We start from the raw sequence: 12,719 nt of genomic DNA, 5'->3' as shown, positions 1-12,719 counted from the left end.
TGCTTTCCTTTCATGCCTTTAGGACTCTACCTTGTTTCTTTGTCAACACCACACCTTCATAAAAGAGAAGGAAGTCAATTTGTGTTGCTACAGTATTGCCCACATATGTGCCCTAAGCCCAGAGCTGGTATGTCATGACTACCCTGTGGGTTGAAAGGACAAATGTGGTACAAACTCCCAGCGTTTCTGTCAGTCCTTCAATCTGCTTGCACCGAGGGCTGGCAAATGTTAAGGTTTCTTACAAATCTTAAGGGCATTAATGTAAAGCTGTTTTGAAGTGTAACAATATTTCAATAGTTAATTTTTAAGGCAGATCTTTTGATTGCATGATATAAGTTGTTCTTACTGTTTTTGTAATGTTTGTCTATGTTTTTGCCATATAATAACCCACTTTATTATGAGTATGTGTCCACAGCAGATGAGCAGAATTGCTGAAACCTGGTTTGACGTTGTGCTCCAGACAGTTGTTACTCTAAAGGAAATAACAAGTTGTTATGTCTTGAGCACAAAAGAAAATACAGGATTGTGAACAGAGTGAGAAACTCTTACTGGACAGAAACTAGAGGTGTGTAGTATCACTTCTTAGGAGAATGGTTTGTGGAGCTACTTTGGCTATCAATTTTTTTTCTATGTTTTAGTATGTATTTTGCATTGCCATTTTATGCAGAATTTGTAAAAATTTTTTTCCATGCACAAAAAGGGTGGATTACATAACTGTATTTAAAAGGGCTTACAGGAGTGAATTAAAGACCTGTAGTGGGCCTGTTCTGTGTGTTGCCTGTCAGAACTCAGCACAACTTTGGAGCAGTTCCTGCTCAATTTTGGGTGGTAAGAAAAAGCAAAGAAACTAGGCTTAAGAAAATTATATGACAGCTCACACAAAGACTTCCCCAGTACGTTTACTCTGCAGTATGCATGCGTGGTGCACTTCAGGGTCTCCTCCTAAGTAAAAAGTGCAATGTTCTTTAATCTTTTAGGGAGATGCTACACAACTTCTCACTGCTCCAGAGGTATGTTTGCTCTACTAAGAATGCTCCTGTCAATGCCACTGAAGGCCATATAAGCCTGCAAACAAAAAAACCTCAACTATGTTGAGTCCTGCTCTAGAAAAGGGTAAAAATACCACCAGATAGCAGTGAAGTAATCCACAGGGAACTTACAAATTTTTAAGAGGTTACTAAGTCTTGAACATAATTATTTAAAAATAAGTATTCAGGTGTAATTTCAAAAGATGCACTTATGTACTTTTAATGTGGAGTTTTCCTTGCCATAGGTAAAAAAATATTTGTACAGATTAAATGGTAATTCTTTCATAGCAAGTTAAAATTCATCTGAATAAGTGGCACAAAGATTGTTTTCCTGTTTTTTAACATAACATGTAAGAAGTCGATCACTTATAATTGCACATGATGGGATACTCTTAATCTCTTGCTGAGTGCCTTGTCCGTATTGTATTTGATGCTCAATTGTTTTAATGCTCAGCACTTTGCTTAAGCTAACTTCAAAAATTGAAGTCTTGGGAGAGGGAGGATGTGCCACATTTGTGCTTTTCTTTGTCTAGAAATTAAGAATGCTGATAAGACATCCAGTGAGACTGAAGCACAGTCCTTTGGACAGCAGGATGTCCCCGAGCTCCACTGAGTTCTTGCAGCCTGGTGAGCTTGTGGCTACTGTTCCTGCTGTCCTGGAACCCTTCTTCCCTCTGTAACAGTTCTTCTGTTCCCAGCCTCGCAGTGTAACTGAGTTGCACTTTGGTCAGAGTGTAACTCAGTGCCATCTTTGGCAGCAGTGTCGTAAGTTGTTGGCCTTTTGGCTTAGAGAACTGAAGTGGAAGCATGTTTAAAAGCAATACTTACATGTACTGGAAAACAATGCTTGCAGTCATTCCTTCTGAATGGGGGGGGAGGAGGAGGAGGGTACACCTAGAAGGCAGCTTGTGCTATCAGCACCCTAGAACTGACCTTACTCCAGAAAAATTGTCAAAAATGCATCTCTCTGCTTTTGGGACTTAAAGTCTCAGGATAAACATACTATGCTTTACCATATACCTCTCTTTTAAATGATTTATGTTTTCCCTGATACTTGAAGAACTTTGATAAAAGGCACTAGTATTTTTCAGCAGTAGTTTCGGCAGGGTTTGTTTTTTTTTTTTTCAGCAGTTAATTTTTGGTCAACTTACCTGGAGAATACAAGTGACAAAGTTAATCTTCATGTTTCTAGAGTCATTGTGACATAAATGTTAAGAACCCTTACATGCTGTTTTCCTTCTTTTGCTGGAAATAGTAACTTTTCTAATGCAACATTTAACCAAATTATTCAAGAAATTGCATATCACAAAGTTTGTGAACTCTGCATTTTGCAGAATTTGAAGTTGGTATAATGCTGCAGTTTCCTAGCAAAAAACTTAAGCTTTCCATTTTGTTGTGTGTGTAATTCTAGTGTAGTACTACTTACTTACCCTTGAATAATTCACATCACTTGAACATTACTCCAACAAAACTTGTTCTTCAATAAAAGCATGAAGTGATATTCACTTGGAGAGTGGGGGGAAAAGCTATGACATCGAAATAAGTTTTCTTAATATGATATTCCATGAAAGGGACTTCAAAAATAAAGTGATGAGTTTAGATAATAAAACTATACAAAAGTAAAAGAGGTATGTCCTTCCTTAATCATAAAGTCAACTGTTCATATGAAATGAGTAAGGTAGTTAACATGAACAAGTTCAGAGGACAGATCTTACACTGCTAAATACACATCTCTAACACATTTGTTTAAAAATTATATTCATGAAAGCTCTGAAAATAACATCAAATGAACTATTTAAACTAACTGTGCCAGCACCCTGACTTTGAATTGACATTTTGCAACATCCAAAGCACTTAAGGATACTTCCTATTTTTGGCAGGCAGTCATTTCTAAATATTCTGTACATATCCCTGTAAGTGTACACTAAAAACTAGTCAGTGTGTTGCGTTAGCCGTAACTACTAATTAAAGGAATAATTGGAAGGATTGGAAATAATTTAGGCCTATTAATTTATGATACATTGTAAGAGGAAACAGCTGATAACTGGTTTTCTTTACCAGCTAAAAGAAATGTGGTTCGTTATGTAAGTAGTGGTGTGCATGTAATATTTAGTGAAATATTTGGAAATTTGTCTCTTCAATATTTTGTAACCTGTAGTTCTCATCTGGGATGATGACCCAGTTCTCAGCTGGGAGAATACAAGTTATTGAAAGGAAATGTATATCTTGTGTATTAAATCAATTTTCAGTAATAAATGCTGCTTTTTGGCATATTTGTTAGCGTAGTCGATCTGTCTGCACAGTGTGCTTCTTGCAGTATTAATTTTCTGTATGTAATTAAGGGAATTGCTCATTTCTAGTTCACATGGTACAAATGGTGCCTTTAAATGAGCTTGTAATTCAAATCTTGAGCCTTCTGAAGTGTTGTTTGTACAGATTTACAGGGTGTGGTGATCTGATGTCCGGACGAAACCTCTTCAGTTAAACCTAAATTTATACACTTTTATAAAAATCTGGCTATTCACATCTTCAATTTCATGCTGAACTGGACAACAGTGTTTGCTAATACAAGGAATTGCAGCTTTCTACTCCAGACAAATGACAGACTATATATCTAATTCAATACACAAAAATGCAGCTGTGTAACTAAACTGATCTAGTATTTTATCCCTATAGCTTTTTTGATCTTGTACTTACATGCAAAAAAAAAAAAAAAAAAAACAAAACTTGTATTTATGAAGAATAGTTTCCACCAGTTAGAGAAAATGTACCTATTTGATGACATGAATTTAAATACAGCAGTAGGATAGCTGCCAGCTTAGAACTGAATGCAAAGATAAGTTTTGATCAAAAGCTCACCTACACCAGTATCCCATCCTGGCACCCTGGCTGTGCCGGAGCAGTGTTTAGGAGACAGCAGAGAAGCATACCGTACCCTTACTGTGTATGTTTCCTACAGACAATTTAGAAATTTGAGTGCAAAGCACACAGCTATCTTGCTGCAGATATCTCTTTCCCATAAAGAATTAGAGACTGAGCCAATGCTGCAACTTTCTCAATCTAGTCTTCCTACTGCCTTCTCCACAATAATATTGAGTAGAAAAGTGTCAAAAAAATAACCCACAACAAAAACCCCCAGCATTGATAGTACTGTTACTGGCAGGTATTTTTAAACAGCTTACTCAGTTTTATTTATTTATTTTTTTAAAGCCAAAACACAAGTTTTTAGTTAAGCTTAGCAGCTCAGTAATACTCGGGGAGTACAGCACAGATGTTAAGTTTAAATACACATTCAGGTTTTTACCTCTTGAGTTCCTCAAAAATCTTCTGTGTTCCATAATAAAAGTATAGTAAATTTCTGTTGCAATTGCTTATTGAAACCTATGGCTGCAGATATGGTAACTGTTTCTTGAGCTGAAGCTGAATATAGGCAGGTTTCAGCACACTGCACGTCCTGTAATGTGTTCCAATCAGCTTCAGCTGTAAGGCACTGGTAGGTTTTGCAGAGTCACTGTGGCTTCTTAATTCTTTTGTACATGCTTCTATACTTGTCAGGTGTATCTCTGAAGAAGAAAGAAAGAGAGTTTAAGTCCTGCTGTGTAATTTGTAACTACTGTTCAATTGAATGTATATGAATTGATGGGTTGTAATTGAAACAATAGTAATTGTCCCACAGCAGTAATGTAATACTAAGCTTTACCAAAGACGGTCTGAAATTCCTTTGTCTGTCATAACCCTGTACCAGTTGCTGGATGTGTAGTTTTCAGGTTTTGGTAGTCTCAAACCTTTGATCCTGTCTCTGGTCTGCACAGTGACTACTACTTGTTTCTTCCAATCAGCACTGCAGCTTTCTAGCTTTCACTTCTTTTTTTTTTTTTTTTTAAACAGAATAGATTACGGTAAGTCCAGTCAGGTGCTACTTATTTGGAAGGTAGTATGTAGTAAAATTACTATTATATTAGCAAAAATCTAATGTTCAATTTTTTTGGGCCCGTGGTTCTGACACTTACGCCCTTCAGTACCTAACAGAATTGTCCATTTCTCTGGATAATGTATTGCAAATGAGAAACCCAGAAGGAAAAAAAAGAAGTATGATGCTGTTTTATATAATATAGTATCACATAGCTACAATCAACTGTGTTTTAAAGCTGTTTTAGATCTTCTAAAAGATTGGCTTAATAGATTAAATAGCAGGTTTGAATCATTTACTCGACCATAACAGAAGCTTAGATTGCACTGGGGGCAATGCAAGAGCATAGCACAACACATTAAATAGAAGGAATTAAAGAAAGGTATCTCATACAGTCTTATCATAGCTCTAGCTTTCACTAACTCCCTCTGCAGTTTTGTTGTTGTTTTTGAGCTATTTAGAACAAAAAGGAAGATTCTCTACCAGAGAAAAAGATGCACTGCCAGAACAAGAATGAAGATTCAGCAGAGACAAGGATGTATTACCAGACAAAGGAGGAAGGTTACAGGTCTTGAAATGGGAGAGTGTTATAAATATGAAGAAGGTATACGTAAATAATAAATTAAAAGAACTTAGCCATTAAAACAGAACGAATTCTTTGACCTAAAACCACGATTAAGTTTTGAAAAAAAATTCAGGTGAGTTAGTTATAGCTAGTGTATACTGGCATATGAAAGTGTCCATCCTTAATTGCCCCGTGGTGGCAACTCTTCTCTTCAGTGGTAGTTTGTTTCCAGTTAGGTGTTATCTTCACCCTTCTTCTGAGTTGAGCAGTAGCAGCCTGTAATGTTAGAACTAGTAAACTCCAGCCCAGATCACCACTTGATGGTAAAGAACTGCACAGTCAGTCAACTTAAATCTACCTAGGATGAGGTATTTAAAAAGCTCCTCTATTCCACTTTCTGTGTCAGAATTACATTAGATCTGAGAAGACTACTGCTATAGCCATACAGGCATCAGACTTGTGGTAATGCTCTGAAAAATCACATTTGACTCTGGATGTAAGCACTTAAATTGCCAATCTATTTCCACACAGTTGGGTGACACATTTGGAAAAATCACAGCTTGATTTAAGTTATCTGTTTCAGTTCCTCTGAGGATTGCCCTGCATTTCTAAGGTCCTGGCTTTCTCATAAGACCAATACCTCTTAAGTTACATGTATGTGTTCTATGACTTCCTGAAGAAAGGCAGCACACCAGCTGAGAGGGGGCTCTGTTGAGCAAAATCAGTAATTCATGTTTAGTAGTCAAGTTAGTTCTCAAAGTATATTCTGATTTGCTAACTATAAATTACAACTTTAGCTAATAAGCATATGTAGTGCAACTTTAGCATATGCAATATAGCATATGCAGAAAGCATATGCAGAAAGCATATGCAGTGACACTAGGCATTAGACTAGAGATGCCTCTCAGCAGATTTTCCAGGTCAGCTATTTGTCTCCATTTACCAGCTGAATTTTTGCTTCCTGTATTTTGTTGCCATCTTTAAGTAGCGGTTGAAAAGGACCACTGGTGGTCAGCTAGACCAACCTCCTGCCTTAAATGTGACCATTTCAAAGCCTTCTCAGATGATAGCTGACCACCTGTCTGGCCAAAAGGATCCAATTTTAACTCCTGTCAGCATGAACGCGGTGTTTCTTGACAGTCAACCTGGTCTCCCACATAATAATCTGTTGTATCAATCATCTGACAGTACCAAGAGGTTGGCTTTGCTTTGGCTGTACTACCCTTCCAACAGCTGCAGGCTGCTCCTAGATCTCTCCTTAGCTTCTTCCTTGCCAGACTGAGTGAGCTCAGCTTTCTCACTGTTTCATTTATTTATCATCTCAGGCTGTTCAGTAGCATTCATCTGATTCTACTTGCACAGGGAATTGTTCTTTTAACTTCTTCCCAGTCTTTTTTTCTTCGTGTTCTTCAACATATCAGACATACAAATTACTTTAGTCTTCTGTATTATTCTTGCAAGATTTCCGTTCTTGCCTTTCATGTAGGACAACTGTAAAGAACAATTAAATGTTACCATAATGTTTTGTCACTAAAAATTCTAGACCCTCAACTATTTACTTCTTCATGTTTCTAAAACAACTTTTCTGCTATTTTATAGAGATCACTAACTAGGGTTAATCATTTAAAGCAAGCACAAAGCATAGGCACCTTTTGAAGTCCATGCAATATAACTGATTAATGCTTTTTTAATGCTGAAATAAGCAAATGAATCCACATCTAGCCAGTGTGTTTAAAAACTACCCTAGATGCTTATTTCACTCTAGGTACACTGAAAGGATGAATTGCTTTCTAGTAACTGAGTTTGGTATTTCTGTAGATGTTCCAAGAAAAAGGGGTATAAGCCCCTTGGAAATCCCCTTGGTGGATTTCAAATGTAGACAATCTACGGGACAGGGCTTTTGATTTTTTTTTTTAAAGCTAAGTGGTAAGTGAGGCTGGAATCCACCTTGCTTCTTGTTGCTGTGGAAGTAGACTAAAATCCATTTAACTCACCAGTTGCACATGGTAGTGAGCATGTGTAAATGTGCACTTGGGGATGAATTTGGAGCATTATCAAGCTCTGCAGACTTCAGCACAACTCTTACTGTAGAGCTTCTCAAGTTTTCAGCTTCTGCCATCAAAAGGCTTTATTAAAAGTTTCCATTTCTTTGTTTGCTGAAAAAAGCTTGAAGTAATAAAAAGAGCACTGGCTCAGAGAGAGGGGAAATAAATTTTTCATTATTGAACTAAGAAAAGTATTCAGAGACTATTTCAGAAGCTAACTGCCATGCCTCTTTTTCCCCGAAGAGTTTATTTCCAAACAAGTCAATTATTCCAAGATAATTGGAAAGAACTCTGTATGACTTATCTGACAAATCAGCAATATTAGCATTTTTGTGTAGACGAGAAGCGAGTTTGAGATAAATCTCCAGGTTGTTTGGCTTGTTCCTATCTTCTGTGCTTTTGTTCCCATTCCAGAGTAATCAGCAACTGGAGCCTTTTGGACAAAAACTTAAGAAGGAAGATATGCTCCAAACTGTGATGAGTATTGAGCCATGACCCCAAACTAGTGCTACTCTGGGCAAATGCCCCCCAAAATACATGCATCATGAATTTATGTTCTCAGCAGCAGCTTCCTCATTCCACAACCAGCCCCTTTTGGGCTGCACTGACTAAAATGGATACAAAGAATCAGCTGTACTTAGCCATGTCCTGCTGTCCAGAAACAGCTCAGCAGCCCATAGCAATACCTGGGCCTGTGCTAGCTCTGAGGTCCTGGCTGTGTACTTGGACAGGCATTTGAGGAGCACACAAGTTGCAACATTCCTACCCAATTCCAAGTATTTGCTCAATCCCTGATCAAGACAGCAGTTCACATACATTTGTCAAGGAGGAAGGTGATAGTGCTACACGAACCTTTTTTTTTAATATATATAATAAATAAATAGATACTCCTTTACTTTTACATTTGTTCAGTTAGCATAAACTAATTTTGCTAATTTTCAGCTGATGTTTCATGAATTCTTGCTGGATACCCTCCATGTTCTTTCATAATTTTCTGAAACAGTAGTTCAGCAACACTGAGGTAGCTGAGTTCCAGCAATATCCCATACTAATTTAGAGAAAGAAAAGAGGAGTAAAACCTACTTAGGAGGCCTATATCCATGCCCTGTTACCTCCTTGGATGCTTGGAGGAGAGAATAAAAGTTATGTGCATTCATGACACATTAACTTACTCACTGCCTTTATCTCTGAAATTCTTTCTCTTAATGAAAAGTGGCTTCTCTCTGAGCATAGTAGTCCAAGTCCGCTTGTTTTTCCTGCTGTTTTTTTGCCTCTTTCTCTGCCTGAGAAACATAGAATAACAAAGCTTAGTATTTATTTTATAACATAATTAGCTTAAAACCTTTGCACCTATGTTGAGAATTCATATCACATTCAGCCTTACAAGTTATGAAAAAAAGTGCAACAGTGAATTTTTAGAAAAACAGACTTGACTTGCACAACACTCTTCAGGAAGAAAAGCTTTGTATGAGTGGCTCCTGCACTGGGACACAGACATCACAAGGAGTTGAATAATAAGGTCATGAGCTCAAGAGAAATTCAATTGCAGAAAGGGGATCTGCATTCCTGAGTGATGTCTCTTGTGGCCATATTTGCCACACTGATCTCTTTCCTATCATTAGCCCTTCCTGGTAATCCTCCCTGACCAATATGGGCTGAGAAAGCCCAGAAGAAACTTCTGTTCCACTCCTCTGAGTGGCCCCAGTACCAACATCTGCAGTACACACAGATCACAAACAAAACACACATCATGCACACAGCATGCCTCCTGTCCCCACCCTGCAGACAGTATCTAGTGCTGCTGGTATAGATGCATGATTCTTTCTGAAAGGGGTGGAAGGTTACCATGCTTCTATTTACCATTTGCTGGATTCGAAACTTCTGTAATTCTACATTTGCATCATGCTGTTTGTCTTTCTTAGCTTTTTCCATTTCCAGATGGATACGATCATCTGTCATCCACTGACTACGGTCCTTCTCACCTTCTGCTTTCTCCTCTCTCTCCTTCTCCAATTTCATCTTTGCCTGCATTTTATAACATAGAGAAGGTTAACCAAATAGTGACCTTGCTATTTTGAGGAGCCATGTCTTGCAATCAGCCATTCTCCAGGCCAGATCCAAAAACAATAACAGTGCAGTTCCACACCACCACTCTGGCGTGTTGGATCATGGCAGCTGCGCTCTGTCCAGGCCCAGAGTTTCTGGCAGCATCAAAAGATGGTGCCCAACTCCAGGTAGGAGAGAGGACCCAGAAAGATGGCACCAGCCCCACAGGCTGTGATCTGGGCCAGGCTCCTCAGCTCCAGGAAGCAGAGCTGAGACTGGAAAGCGTTTGCACAAATTACCAACGATTACAGAGCTTTCAAACTCAAAGGGATGAATCCACGTACCACTTGCAGCTTGCTTAAGGTGCTAGATGTACAACGGTAGATTGTAAATATGAGAGGCCGCTGCTGAGAATGTGTGTGCATGTTTCATTAACAGTTAGCATGTTAAAAACCACAATGTTTCTAGAAGGTATTCCTAAGAACACGCCAGAAAGAGGGACAAGAACAGGTTAGGTTTCTTACGTCAATGGCTCTGTGTTCAGCAATAGCTTCAATGGCAGCCTTTTTTTTAGCTTCCTTCTCTTTGTTTTTCACTTGGTATTCATATTCTACCTCTGCAGCTGCTCGATCAAGACGATCATCTTCCATCCTCAATGCCTTGTTCATCTGTGCAGTTAGTTTTTTACAAGCTTTGTCCTGATGCTCCTCAATTAGCCTGCAGCACAACATAAGCTACCATATCATACCAGAGTATCTGAGATATGCCTATGCCTTCTGAGGCATTTCTCAGACTAAAGCCAGAAGTCCTGCTTCCATTCTTCTCTCTTGCCACACAGGCCCACCCACTCAGATCCTCAACCTTCTTTTGCTAACATGGCAAATAAGCACTCCCTATATATATATATATAGTCATGCTAGCCTTTTGCTGCAATAATGAGATGGATCATACAGCAATCATACAGTTCAGCTAGCATACTGCCAAAACAGGCCAATGCTGGGAGTACTGGCTGAAGGTACGAAGCAAAGGGAACTTGCTGCATTGGCTCAGAAATGTCATATCCTCACAATTAAGCAGGTAAACAATTTCTTTTGTTACTGTAATAAAATATACTATGTTTCTTTACACGTATCAGAGAAAGAGGCAACATGCTGATGCAGAGATCTGCGGTCTAGGCAACTTGAAGACCTGAGAGTTCGCTTACCCCCAGAGCACCAATTACTACTGAAACCGATAAACATTTCCTCTGAATTTTCTACCGTTTTCCAAGTCTTAATTACTGAAAAGTTGCTTGTATTACACACTTGATTTTGGTGATATAAGAATTCAAAATAATGTTTGTCACAAAAATTAAGCTGAAGCTTTGAATCTTAACATCAGGAACTCTAGCCCTCAACCTACCTACTGGTCTCTGCATCTTTCCCTCTTCTCAGATCAGCCATCATTTCTTTTTCTTTAACATAAGCTCTAATCCGATCATCCTCTTTGTCTTCTTTTTGTTTCTCTTCATTTTTAATTCTTTCCTGTTCAGCTGTATGCTCCTGTTTAAATGGAAAAGAACTTTTATTTTAATGCAGAATGAGATTTCTGAAATATTTAATAGGAAAAGAAAAATCCAGTAGAGCCTTCACATCTAGTCTATAATTACAGCTCTTTGTAACTGTGGAGAAAGTATAGAAGCATAGGAACAGATGGAACTCTCAGGACCTAGTTATCACAAACTACCACAAAAGTAAAGTTAGTATACAGTTACAGTCCCCAGCACAATATCCTTCAGTTACATTTTCCTCTGCTTCCCTACTGCCCACAAATAATCTCCCATTCCAAGTGTCATTCACATGGGGCAGACTCTGAAGGATACAAACAGTAACTCTGCAGAACTGTGAAAGTGTAAGGCACAAGACATTTTGTAGTCACCTAGAAACGGCAATTAGTATATAATGCTTAAAGCCCAGTATAATGGGCTTAAAACAGGCTTAAATCTAGTGCTCGGGTCAAGGCTATTCCTTGATGCCTACAAGAGTGTTTTCCATCACAGACCAGTCAAAGCTCTGGGTGTCACATCACAATTTTCAAGGGGCCCTTCTCAAAAGAGGATAGGAACAACACTGCCTGAAGCTGGCAAGGCAGGGTTATGACCCAGCATTACCAAAGCTATCAGCAAACCTTCTGCTGCCAACAGATCCATTTATTCATGATCCTAATGCAAGTGCTTCATGGTGAAGCAAGTAATGAACTTTCCCCTTTTGTTACTTACATGATACTGCTTCTGGCATTCAAGTTTCTCCTCCTCTTCCTTTTCTTTTCCTCTCTGAATTTCCAGTTGGTACAACTGGCTCAGCCTTTGTATTTTTTCACTTTCTCTTTTGTTTTCCTGCTTGGCTAGGTCTGCCTGCTGCTTGTGCTCCTCTATTCTGAAACAGAAAGGAAAGGAAATAAATGGCCTGGAGACTTCATGACATAGGGAACGGACTGGGATACTGCATGTCTGCAGTTACCTGAACAATCTGATACTTTGAAGTGAAAGCAGAATATCAGCTCAAAATAGAATCATGTTTTTTTTTAAATACGGTAGCTACAAATTCACTGGCCAAAGCTCAGTTCCAGCACAAAAGGTAAGTACAGGAATTTTCTGATTAAGTTAATACTAGCAAAAGCAAACATAACCAGCATATGGACTTGAATAACAGATTGCATTTGATTCGCTTGTTTAATAGCTAGCTCGCTCCCTGTGCAAGTTCGGCTTTTGCCAGAGAGCAGCGTTCCGAACAGCGCTAACAGCGCGGGCCGAGGCACGGGAATAGTCATCAGCCCATCCCAGTCAGACGTATGACTCACTGTGGGGAAATGGCAACAACGACAAGTTTTGCCTCAGGAAGACAAGCCGCTCGCTCTCAGCGCCAGAACACAGTTCCCCTTGTTTAGCTGACTTGAGCAGGCATTACCACCACCTGCAAGAGGCGTTTCTGAAGCCGCAAAACTGACTTTAAAAAGGCACCAGAGGCTGAGCAGCGTTCACGCGCTTTCAGGCCGAACGCAGCAGCGGGACCGAACGCAGCAGCGGGACCGAACGCAGCAGCGGGACCGAACGCAGCAGCGGGACCGAACGCAGCAGCGGGACCGAA

At 39.1% G+C, this 12,719-nt stretch overlaps 1 protein-coding gene across 10 annotated transcripts in view; it reads right to left on the bottom strand.

The window, feature by feature from the left end:
- Nucleotides 4,182-12,719, bottom strand: part of LOC110400142 (coiled-coil domain-containing protein 173-like) — a 10,187-nt gene continuing 1,649 nt past the window's right edge. For 2 of the 10 annotated variants that reach the window (XR_002439666.1, XR_002439663.1), the window contains 6 exons: nt 11,852-12,008; nt 10,996-11,135; nt 10,119-10,311; nt 9,409-9,573; nt 7,498-8,831; nt 4,193-6,994 (listed from right to left, as the gene is read on the bottom strand). Coding sequence is in view for 5 of the 10 variants with exons in the window: in XM_021399820.1 (XP_021255495.1) it covers nt 8,751-8,831; nt 9,409-9,573; nt 10,119-10,311; nt 10,996-11,135; nt 11,852-12,008 (736 nt within the window). In the remaining 5 variants the exon portion in view is untranslated. Of the gene's footprint in view, nt 8,832-9,408; nt 9,574-10,118; nt 10,312-10,995; nt 11,136-11,851; nt 12,009-12,719 lie in introns of all 10 variants that reach the window. The other 8 variants (XR_002439667.1, XR_002439664.1, XR_002439665.1 and 5 more) reach the window with 8 other exon arrangements.

Source organism: Numida meleagris, chromosome 5 (assembly GCF_002078875.1).
Source record: "Numida meleagris isolate 19003 breed g44 Domestic line chromosome 5, NumMel1.0, whole genome shotgun sequence".
In the NCBI taxonomy this organism is placed as follows: Eukaryota; Metazoa; Chordata; class Aves; order Galliformes; family Numididae; genus Numida; species Numida meleagris.
The sequence above is the reverse complement of the archived record's forward strand: the minus strand, read 5'-3'. Positions and strand labels throughout refer to the sequence as shown.